This window comes from Castanea sativa, chromosome 12 (assembly GCF_040712315.1).
Source record: "Castanea sativa cultivar Marrone di Chiusa Pesio chromosome 12, ASM4071231v1".
In the NCBI taxonomy this organism is placed as follows: domain Eukaryota; kingdom Viridiplantae; phylum Streptophyta; class Magnoliopsida; order Fagales; family Fagaceae; genus Castanea; species Castanea sativa.
Genome location: NC_134024.1, coordinates 16,474,881 through 16,487,067, shown reverse-complemented (window position 1 = coordinate 16,487,067; position 12,187 = coordinate 16,474,881). Strand labels below are relative to the sequence as shown.

The 12,187-nt window shown below is 36.3% G+C and overlaps 1 protein-coding gene across 1 annotated transcript; it reads right to left on the bottom strand.

Annotated features, from left to right (window-relative positions):
* Window positions 1–1,934: 1,934 nt before the first annotated feature.
* On the bottom strand, window positions 1,935–5,743 carry LOC142621345 (uncharacterized). The gene is made up of 3 exons (XM_075794665.1): window positions 5,408–5,743; window positions 3,871–4,415; window positions 1,935–2,515 (listed from the first exon to the last, which is right to left on the bottom strand). The coding sequence occupies exons 2-3, from the start codon at window positions 4,334–4,336 to the stop codon at window positions 2,466–2,468; spliced, it is 516 nt and encodes a 171-aa protein (XP_075650780.1). The 5' UTR covers window positions 4,337–4,415; window positions 5,408–5,743; the 3' UTR covers window positions 1,935–2,465.
* Between the last annotated feature and the right edge of the window lie 6,444 nt (window positions 5,744–12,187).

The window sequence follows — 12,187 nt, the reverse complement described above, 5'->3', positions numbered from 1 at the left end:
AGTATTTTATAAGAGACCTTTGTCACTTGAAAGAGGTAAGAGGTGGAGAAATATTAGGTGTTTGTGTTTGATGGGAAGATGGACAACCTTTGTAGATAAGCAAAGAAGAAGGTAAAAAAAAATCTCTTTAGAGACCAACGGTATGAGATAGAGAGAGAATTTGGAATTTTTAGGAATTGTGGATTAGAACTATAGATAATCTCTTCGAATTTTGAATCCAATAACTCACTTAACTCTAAAAATAAAAAATTAGATGGACATACGACGCAAAATTGAGAATCTAATTAGATTTTCTTCTAATTTTGGCTTCAAATATATATAAAATATAAACAGTGTTACCACTGCATACATTTACACGATAATCACTTTACAAATGAAAATTCTTGTGGAGTGGGATCAAGAGCTGCGGATATGTATTCTTCTGGCAAACCCTTATTAAACCGTGATGTTCATACTATTGCATTATAATTGGAAAGAAGAACCAACGATCAAGTGGCTGATTCATTTAACCAAGGAAGCTAGTAGGAAAAACATGTATTTGCCAGCTTTAATTCACACCCTTTTATGTCTTTACTTTAATACTAAGCTTAGACTACCTTTTGCTCAGTCTCTATGGACATTTGACTGATTGTGTTTCCATTCATTGCATTTACTTTCACCCAGAAACAAAATTGAAATGAACATTTTGTTTTGTGATGTAACCCCATTACGCCCGACTTAATTGACTGAATCAAGATCGTGCACCTTCATTTTTCATCATCGAAGAATTTTGAACACCCTGGACCAAGTATCTCAAGCCAAAAACATTTATATTGCTAAGCTTGAAGATTGGTGCAAAAAAGCTACTTCAAGAGCTTATTATTGCTGACTGATTCACGGGTTGCTTTAAGAATATTCTGTTGGAAGAACTTTTTCACCTAAATGGTGTATTCTTTGGATAGTGATGAGTCCCAATGAGATGAGTTTGCAAGCACCTTTGGGTCTTAACCCAAGGAGAAAATGTGCTATTATAATCACATTTAGGTAGGAAAATCACCAGTCGCTCCTCTTTAACCGTTTTTTTACCCAAAAAAAAGAAAAAAAGAGTGCCAATGAGGTGAGCTTTTGAGCTGAGTATGTGATTTATATATATAAAGTGAATTTTTCACTGTATCCGTAGCATAACTCTATTATGTATGCATTCCATTTGTAGAAAAGTAATAGAAGATCTATTGTGTCTTTTTCACCTAGCACAATCATATGAATTGTATACTCAATATTGTTACTTAAATATATTTTTCCCCCCCAAGGCCATGATAAAATATGATCTGGCGGAACATGTGTAGGAAAGCTGTTGAGTCTAAATGAATTGACATGAGTGATTAAGAAAGATTGCTTTGATACACATCTCTGTTTTGTGACTCATAAAACGGGAGGTTCTTGTCAATTTTATATATATATTAGTCAGATAGATATTGGCTGGAACTCACTAGTGCATAAATGTGTTTGGTATTGATAATGAAAATTTGGAATTTATTAGTAACTTCCCTGTTTCATTCTTCTGGTATACAAAGCCTTCAATTGTTCCCAAATTGCATTCTCTTCCACACCATTTTCATTTTTTAATTGAGGAATTAACAGAATTTTGATGATAGTGGCAGTGGTTAAAATCCTTCCATCCCATATATTTAAATTATGCATACCTTCTGCTTATGTCTAGTAATATTTAATTTCATATGCATATCCATTCAACACACAAGGAAGTATCTCTTGTGATAGGTATGCCAAATCACCCATGTAACAATCCAATGAGTGAATTCCATGTGATTTAGCATGCACGGGCGAGCACACTCTTACACAGGTATACCTAATCACCTAATGTAACAAATTCTATGTGATTCAACCTGCATGCATGCACGAGAGAGAGAGAGAGAGAGAGAGAGAGAGAGAGGTCATCTTAGTATTTCACATAATATTTACATTAGAATCAAACATAATACTGTTTTCCATATGTACAGACATTTATACATCAAAGAATTGCAACACACACTCATACACCTCTTTTACTTTAACCCAATTTTGGGCAAATTTTCTAGTTAACTCACCTTGTTTCCTTCTCTCTTTTTCTACTTTTTATGGCTAAACACTCGTTACAATTATATCAAAGAGATTATATATACACCCTCAAATCTTAATAGCAGCAGGTCATTCCTTCCCAGTCAACCCAGATAGAAATAGTGAGAAAGTAAGTCCCCTCCCAACACTGGGAAAACCATCCATCCCTCGTCCTTCGCCATTGCTATTCATCCGAGCCAATCCTTTCTAGTAGAAACTTCAAACTACATATTCTCTTTTTCTTTTTTTTTCTTTTTTTTCTAACTTTTTTTCTTTTTAATTTTTGTTTCTTCTACTATATACAAAATTTAGAATTGTTTACAAAAGCAGCATGAGAAGTACCAAATGTAATCACCAGCAAGTCCTGGTTGTCAGCTGCTTCGAAGAGAAGAGAGCCACTGTTCCATGTATTTCTCACTTTCTGCACAGTGAAGCAAAATACAGAGAAGAAATGAGTAAGACAATCAACTCATGGAAATAATGTAGTTAAACAATAATCAATTGGATGCTTGAAAATTTCAAATGCACAGGCCGATTGACATGGAAGGTAAAGGGAAAGGGGACTTGGGATTCAAAAAGTTGAAGAACATTCGATCAATCGAATGCACCTTCCCTAACTATGTCAGCCTTGAAATCTCGTACTAGACATAATCTGATTGTTGATTACCCCATCAATTTTATCATGCTAAAATTGACACAATCCTTTTTGTGCAGGTCCTGGCCCCAGGTCCCAACTTCACTTCTCTCATGCTTCAAATTGATAACTATATCCTCTACTGGCAGACTTTACCAATACAGTAAATGTATCAGCAGATATCAGTCATATTAGTTTGACAGCTTGGTTGGTAGCCTGTATCTTTATATGTTAAGCAAAGAAGCAGGGAAAGATTGCAATCGTAAAATTCAACAAGATGAACTGTACTGCAGCTATTCTCCTGGTATGAACTTAGGCATCTTCTGATTCTCAGCTCAGTGAACAATGCAACATCCAATACACAATTTAAAAATCAGGAGCTTCTTTGAATGTGTGTTTCAAGTTACACAACACACAGTGAATTTTGAACCCATAACCTCACCCTCCACCCTGATCTTAATGAAAGAGGAAGTACCATTAAGCTAGAGCTCATTAGCAAGTGTTTGATGCAATTTACAAACCCAATATCAGAACTTAGTTATATGCAACAACTCTATGGCCTACAATGTCCACACATCTCATCAAGTCCATGTTTTAGCTAACCCAAGGTTATTGCGTCAGGGCTTTGACAGATGTTGCTTAATATGTGACCTTCTCCCACTTTCTATTTGTTAAGACCCAGAAATTGCAAGTTTTTATCTATTTATATTGAATGTCAGAAAAATTAACAGACTCAATTGAGCCATCTAATTCTCTGTATGACAAGCAAATAATACAAAATTAAGATTTTTCCTTTGCATCACATGTAAGTACAAACCCAAATAACCATGGCCGCTGCATTTAACCAACAAATTATTTCTGTAGATGCAAAATTACCCTTTTCTGATTCTGATATGATCCTAAACTATTAGCAATACTAAAGGACGTGACCCTACATGATTGCCAGATTGATAGCATAAAAGTTATGATTTGTATTCAACACAAAGGCAAAATTTCTTAATATAATGATCAAAAGGTAACTTAGTCAATTATATTTCATGTATCAAAAACACTAAAAACTGTCTGGGCCCCAGGAATAGAACTCATGTAAGGAGGGAGTGTGGGAGGGGAAGGAGGGAACATGAAGAAGAAGAAGCTCTCACCATCTATATAACTATGTGGGATGTTCCCAACAGTGCTCAAGATATTGTTCTTCGAGTTCTCCACCATATCATGATAGCCACGACCATAGCATGGAACCAGCACGGCAAAACTGTCATCAGTATCATCATCATCACTCTGAAACCCGGGTCCATGAGGCTCTAACCATCCAATTGACCAATCTGAATCATCAGACTCTGAACCCGAAACACATTCCCCATCAGATGGCACAATAACAACATCATATTCCCTATCAATTTTCCGCTCTTCCCGACTATGCCATTTGCGCTTCATCCTTCTAGATGAGAAGGACATTTTGGTCCCTTTAACCAAAGGGAATTTCAGAGCATCAGATTCCCACATACTCGAATCAGATGAAGGATTCATCGAAGACCCATTGGAGATTCTAGGCTCTTTTTGTTTCCCACTCCACAACCACCACGAGAGATTGGTAATAGCCACAGCCATAGAATTCACTTAAAAATCCCTAAGCACTTGGCACCAACAATTCAGTGTAAAATCCAACCAGTTTCTTTATCTTGTGATCCTACATTGAGAACAATTTATCAATGACAATGAACATTCATGAACAACAAAAGGAAGTCATAGATGCAAGCTCAAATCAAGCATTACTGATAAGAAATACATATAAAAACCAAAAAATAAAATAAAAAACAAAAAAACACTCACTTTCATGAACCATAAGCAGCAAAAGCTATAGCTTTATATGAAATTTATATAAGTTTGGTTAGTTTGCTTGCAGAGAAATCTTAAGAAGTGCCTTTTTTATCTATTAACAACCAAAAATGTTCAAAAGCTCCCTTATTTCCCTTTCCCTTTTCTTTCCTTCTCATTTTTTTGGCAACCAAATATGCAGGGGGTCTAAAGAAAAAAGAAAAACACAACACAGAGTTACATAACCTCCACTGTAACATACATTGGATAGACACACACACACACACACACACACAGATTCCTGAATTAGATAGTCAAAAACCCATCTTTCCTAAAGAAGAAAACACGTATTTACCAAATTTAGCGCTCTAAACTAATGCAATAAACGAGACATTTAACAATAACAAAAAATAAAAATAAAAACCTCAGAGCCGACCTTAATTAGAGGACTCATTCACACAGCCAAATCTTAACAATTTAAAAAAAAAATACAAACTTTCCCGTCTGCTAAATCATCAAAACAATCAAAACCCATGTTTTAGTTTTGGACTTTCTGATCAATCAAGCACAGAAATGAAAGCAAAAACATGATATCGAACAAAACAAATTAAAAATATAAGTACTTGAATAAAACAAAGAAGAAAAAAAGAACAATCCAGCTTCTATATAAATTCTTGGATTCTTCAAATCCTATGAAATGAGAAAAACTGCCAAAGCTACCTTTTGAAAACCAACAATCCCAACAAACAAAAGAAGAAAAAAAAAGTACTAAAATTCTTGCCGTGTCCCTCAGACTTCGAATATTTGAGGAAGATTCAATGTACCCAGATAAAGAAATAAACAGATAGTTTTGAATCCATGTACCTTAAAGCCAGATTTACATTAAAGCAATGGAATCTTGGGCTGTCAAGTTTAACCTCTCTTGGAAGAAAGAATCAGCTCTTTGTTTTTTCAAAGAGAGAATCACTCAGAGAGAGAGAGAAAGAGAGAGTTGGAGTTCTATTCTTCTATAATGTTTTATAGCGTGTCGGACACCCTGGGATTGCTCTAAGGTCCTCCAATAGTTTGACAGCTAAAATAAAAACAAAAACAAGACAAAAGATTATCTTCAAAGTCCAAACCAGATTATTAATGGAAAATTCTTCAAAACAGGTTATTAATAAAACCCATAACTAAGACAAAAGTTTATCTCCAAAGTCCAAACCAGATTATTAATGGAAAATTCTTTAAATTCACAATTTAGTCACGTGTATTTTTAATCATATCACCTATTTAAAGAATAAGTATAGATTATTTTATAAATCACCACATAATAAATTGGAGGTTTCTCTAAATTAGTTTTTTTTTTTTTTTTGAGGAACCTCTAAATTAGTTTGAATGTAAACTTTTTCATTTTAAAAAATTTAATCTTGTGCAATAATATGTATGAAATGGAGGCACTAAGTACTTACACGTGTGTACATTTAAAAATAAGAATATGTAAGCCCACGATTAAGAAAATGTATCTTATATAGTCTTATAAATAGCATGTTCCATGCCAGGAGATCTATCACAAGCAATCCATAAAAGGATCCCATCAAAAAAAAAAAAAAAAAAAAGCAATCCATAAAAGGATGCTGTGAGATACTTTTTACACAAGTAGAAGGAGCATGTAGCTTTGTGTACGGGTCAATGATACAATATTTTACACAATTTATTGAAATGTCAATTTATAATTTGATATAATGTTACTTTTATCAATTAAAAACAAATATAACATTACTTTTATACGATTATATTAATGACTTGATTTTTATTTTTTACTATATATCAATTACAACATGATTTTTTTTTATAATGAAAACAACATGATATGTAATTACAAGAATTGGGACAAAATGATTTTTTTTTTTTTTTCTGTTGGGTCATAGAATTATTGTTTGGATGCCTATAAAGCCTCTTTTCTTTTCTTTTTCTTCACAACTTGCTAAAACAATCATATCACTTTATATGAATCATATTATTTAAGGATGATAATTTGTGATTGATTGCTATGACATCACTTTAGATCAATCCGAACAGTTAAGATTTTAAGATGATATAAGTTGCAATTGCTATAATATTACTTTAGAATATGCGAATCCTAAAATAGTGAAAAACAAAATTATGAAAATTTTAAAGTCACCATAGATGAGACTTTAGAGTAGTGTGGAATTGAATTATTACAAAGTTGAGAGTCGATGTGCTGGGCGGGTTCTTGGAAGTTAGCGAGAAGGAGGCTCGTAAAAATTGTCAATTTTAGTCATCATGATAATGGCGACGTGGTGGCTTGAATGACCACGCACTTGCGTGCATGAATTGCCCAAGTAACTTTAACCCAATACCAATAGTTAGTGTGTTCCGCCTTTAGATTTGGGGCTTTAATACTCCACAGATGACGCATGTGCGGCACATGCCCCAATTTAAACAATTTTCTTTACAATTAAAAACATAAATACTACTATAGATTAGACTAAAATTCCTTGAATCTAATCTAAACTATTGTTTTTCCCAATTTTCATGTTAGTCGGCAAGGGAATGGAGTAGCTTACCACCTTACTAGACGTGCAAATTTATCTCTCAATTTATTGGTTTGAATGAAAGATGTATTACTAGACGGTGAAAATATACTCATGACCAATTTGACTTTACTTTCATAACGAAGTTTAAGTTTTTTTTTTAATAGAAAATAATATATTATGTGATAGGGGTTTAAGTAATAATTTAATAGTAATGATATCTGTTGGAAGAATATATAAATTGAGAAAAATTATAGTTTTCGAGCCTTAATTTTAAGTTAGTCTTGTATACTTGTAACGGTGTAAATGTGGGTTGTATCAAGTGTTTTATAGGTGGTAGAGTTAGTTAGAGGTTAGAATCAGTTGGAATAACTAACTGTATAACTGTGTATCCGTGGGTTGTATTCAAGAGTGTTGTACGGGCAGTAGAGGGAGTTAGTGGTTAGAATCAGATGGGATAACTAACTAACTGTATAGGCCAACTATGGTATAACTGATCGTGCCAACTATGTTTTGAAGAGTATTCCTTCTCTTACTCTCATTTCTTTCTATCTTAGGAGGTCACTGCCATACTTCTTAACATATAGGCTGATTCCTAGTTTCCTTCAACTCTTATTAGGCCAAGTACTTGATGTCGAGGAATTACATGAGGAAAAGAGAGAGAGATAAATGCCTACCAACTTCGTAGAATTGGCCTAAGAAGAGTTGAAGAAAACCAAGAATCAACTCTCCGATTGTCCTTCCATCAATATTCCCCCAGCATCATTTTATGGTATCATATGTTTGCGTTTTAGACTCCACTTTCCACCCCTACTATATGCCTATTTCAAAATATATTATATTGTGGTCCAAATAACAATTCATCTTGATCTCCGTGTAATAGGTTTTGAGGTGATTCTTTTTCTTTTTCTTTTTTCCTTAAATAATTCAATAGTTACAACAATGGGAAAGTTCCAACCTCAATTCTTTTTATAAAGGAGATAATACAATGTCGTTAAACTACAAGGTTTTTGGATGATTATTCCAAACCAAATTATTTGACATCTCTATCCATCATATGCTAATATGAAAAAAGTTTTCTTCTAAATTAGTTTAGAAGAAAATACATCTAACCCACTACTTGATGATTGATAAAACTATTTACTATTTACATATATATTTAGTCACGTGATCTATTTAATGAGTAATGTGGATAGTTTTACGAACAGCGGCTCACATAATGAATTAAAAGAGATTCCTTTAAATGAAGAAAATTGTGCTCAAATAAAATTATTCACTCCAATTGAAGTTAAACCTTCACCTTATATTATTATAGTTTGGACTTTCTATATTTATTTATAAATTATACCATTCATTAAAAAATAATCTTCTTCTCAAAAAATTAAAAAATAAAATAAAATAAACTTATAAAAAGGGTGTCACTGCTATCTGTCAACTATTTGATAGCGTTGTCATATTTTTATTAACTATTCAGAAAAATTTTAGATAAGTAATTATTTAGTTGAGAGATATTACTAAATATATATCTCAGAATATTTTATAAAAAATAGACTTGAATTCTCTAAATTTATAGGTAGATTACCCCTATATATAATTATCTTTTGATATTCATTTATTTATTGCTGAGTATATGTGTGAGTTTTTAGTTTTGTTATTTCCACTCCGCATTTTCATCATTAATATTGAGAAGTATGTGCATGTTGTTGCATTACAGAAACTTCAACCATTTCATGGTCAACAATATGCGGCTCTCTCTCTCTAATGTGGACTTTTGAATTTATTTGTGAACTTTTTTTTTAGAGAAGAATTTATTTGTAAACCTGATTTGAATAGATCATTCAGTGGATGTGAAAATAACTCTTCCTATGAATGTCATTAATATTACCTTATTAAATTAATGATAATCAAATCACGAGAGGAGAAGGAGAATATGACCACGTATTTTATGGTCCTACAAGTTTTTCCAGGAACTGGGGCATATGATTATTAAACAGTCCTTTTTTTATTTTTACTTTTTAAAATACATTCACTGACAACTAGCTAGAAAGTAGAAAGTCTACCATACTAACACGTTTCTTAGTATATGGTACTCAATGCTAGCAATAGGGTTATATACATATTGTTGGTAACTTAAATCACATTGCTTTATAATTATATATATATATATATATATATATATAGAATTGTGATAAGATTAAATAACATAATATATAAAAATAAATTGGATGATAAGTTCTACCATGTCATATGAATATGATAACCTTTTTAATTTACTTTTTCTTATCTTAATAGTCAATAATAAGGTCATACATGACTATAAATTTATCGTATTTGCTAATAACTTATATGATAATTTCACATAAAGCTATTGTGGGGGGTAAAAAGATCCTGATGGGAATGTGGGCCTTTTGGGCCGTGTTAAGGAAGGCCGACCTGCTCCTGGGTTTAGAATCTGTTAGTACTATGGGTCGGCCCATACGCCGAGGATCCGAGGATCCAGCCGAGGGTGAGCTTACCCTCGGATGAACATCGAAGAACTCGGGACTTCATGGTAAAGATTATGGGATGACACGGTTAAGGCCAATGGTTAAGAGGGGTGAACCCTAGAACGCCCCAGAAGCACCGGTGTTGAAGAAATGTCAAAGATAAAGGCTGCTGCCTCCACATTAAAGACCCTGCACCTACCACCCTGGCCGCATTTATGGGGAAGTGACACCTGAACAGTGGAAGGGAAACTTCTAGTTACTGTTCAAAGGCACTAAGAAAAGAAATATCTAGGCTAAGGGAGGAGTTGGGGCAACACGTGTACAAAGTATTAAAAAGATGAGTATTTAAGGGGGAACCTGGAAGAGAAATGGGGACGGACTTTTTGTAATCTAAAAAAAAGAGAAAATAGACAGGGAGAAAGATATAATATAAGAACAGCTCTCGGCTTACGTCCGAGGAGGCAGATTTATAATATTCCTTGTTGTTTCCAAGTGTTTGCAATCTTTAAGTCGTCATTTTATCCCCACACACTTCTAACCTGGGTTTCAAGCCCACTCTCTACAAATTCATATTGTTTAAGGCTCATTGGGCCTGAGCCCATAACTGTTCTTGGGACCAGGTGTAATTGTGCACTTACAATTGGCGCCGTCCGTGGGAAATCTAGTCTAGAAGAGGTAGGGGTATTATGGCAGGCTTAGGCTCTCACCATGCAGAGTCACAAGGATCACAACCGGAAGATCATTTCGAACGTCTTGAACATCGTAGGGATCGTGAGGGAAGCGTCCATACAGAATACCCAGGGGCTAACCATACTCATGGAGGGGGTAGCACTACCCATGATGAGGGTTCTAAATCCATGCAGAAGGAAATCAATCGTTTGAAGAGGAAGTTACGCCGTGCTAAACGTAAAGTCTCCCCGTCCTCGTCTAGTTCTTCCTCAGAGACGGATAGGGGACTTGGCTACAGTTCAAGGTCATGTTCCCCCACCAGCGCAACATCCTCTGGTGAGGAGGACGACCAGCTAGCCCGCAGACGTAAGAAACTTCGTTCTAGAGGCTTGGGCAACGATACCATGAGTAGGGCGTTGCACCAGCTCTCTAAATCTCCGTTTTCACGGAGGATCAAGAGGGGGAGGCTTCCCAGGAGGTTCACCCAGCCCACCTTTACCATATACAATGGTCGGACTGATCCGGTGGAGCACGTGAGTCACTTCAACCAAAGGATGGCAGTGCACTCTCACAACGAGACTTTGATGTGTAAAGTCTTCCCTTCCAGCTTGGGACCTGTGGCTATGAGATGGTTTAACGGTCTCAAATCGGGATCTGTAGGCTCATTTGGGGAGCTAACTAGGGCATTTGCTTCGCGGTTCATTACGTGTAGCAGAGTCTCTCGGCCATTGGACTCGTTGCTATCCATGGCCATGAAGGAAGGGGAGACACTGAAAGCATACTCCGACCGATACTGGGAGATGTTTAATGAAATAGACGACGACTTTGATGAGGTGGCGCTTAATACCTTTAAGGTGGGTCTCCCAACTGATCACGACCTAAGAAAGTCCTTGACGAAAAAGCCCGTCCGTAGCGTACGCCGTCTTATGGATCGTATTGATGAATATAAAAGGGTGGAGGAAGACCAGCAGCAGGGAAAAGGAAAGGAGAAGGTTATCCCACAGGAGAGAAGGGATTTCAGGTCGGACAGATATCACAACAACAAGCCGAGGAGGGATTACTTCGGACAATCCTGCTCGGCAGCACCTCAGGCTGTAAATACTGTGTTCTGAGAACCAGTGCATCAGTTATTAGAAAAAGTTCGTGAATAGCCCTTCTTCAGATGGCCCGGCAAGATGGCAGGGGACCCTGCGAGAAGAAATCAAAACATTTTCTGTCAGTATCATCAGGATGTGGGTCACACTACTGAGAACTGTCGGACCCTGTGGAACCATCTAGAGTAGCTCGTCAGTGAGGGAAAGTTAAAGCAGCACTTGTGTCAGCCCACTGGGCAGGTCAGTCAAGTTGGTTTAAACAGCCAGAGGAATAGTTCATCCCGGCCAGCATTGGGAACAATCAATGTTATCTTCGCTGCACCTGGTAGGACCGGCTCGGGTCCCACTAGGGTGATGGCGGTTTCCCATCCGCAGGCCGAGGATGTGGGTAGCAGGCCGAAGAGATTAAATGGCACTTTACCTGTCTTGGGTTTCTCCGAGGAGGATAAAGTAGGGACTATCCAGCCCCATGACGATGCTCTCGTGGTTACCCTCAGGATAGGGAACTATGATGTGAGAAGGGTGATGATAGATCAGGGCAGCGGTGCAGATATCATGTACCCTGATCTATTTAAAGGGCTAAGATTGGAGTTGGAAGATTTAACCCCTTACGATTCCCCACTTATAAGCTTCGAAGGAAGGGCCGTTGTGCCGAAGGGACAGATCCGTTTACCCGTTCAATCCGGCACAGAAACGGTTGAGGTAGATTTCATTGTGGTTGACGCGTACCCTCCATATACAGCCATCCTCGCCAGGCCATGGCTGCACGCTTTGGGAGCTGTCTCCTCTACCTTACATGTTAAATTCCCCTCGGGGGAGCATGTTGAAGAAATCCTCGGCAGCCAGGTAGTGGCTAGA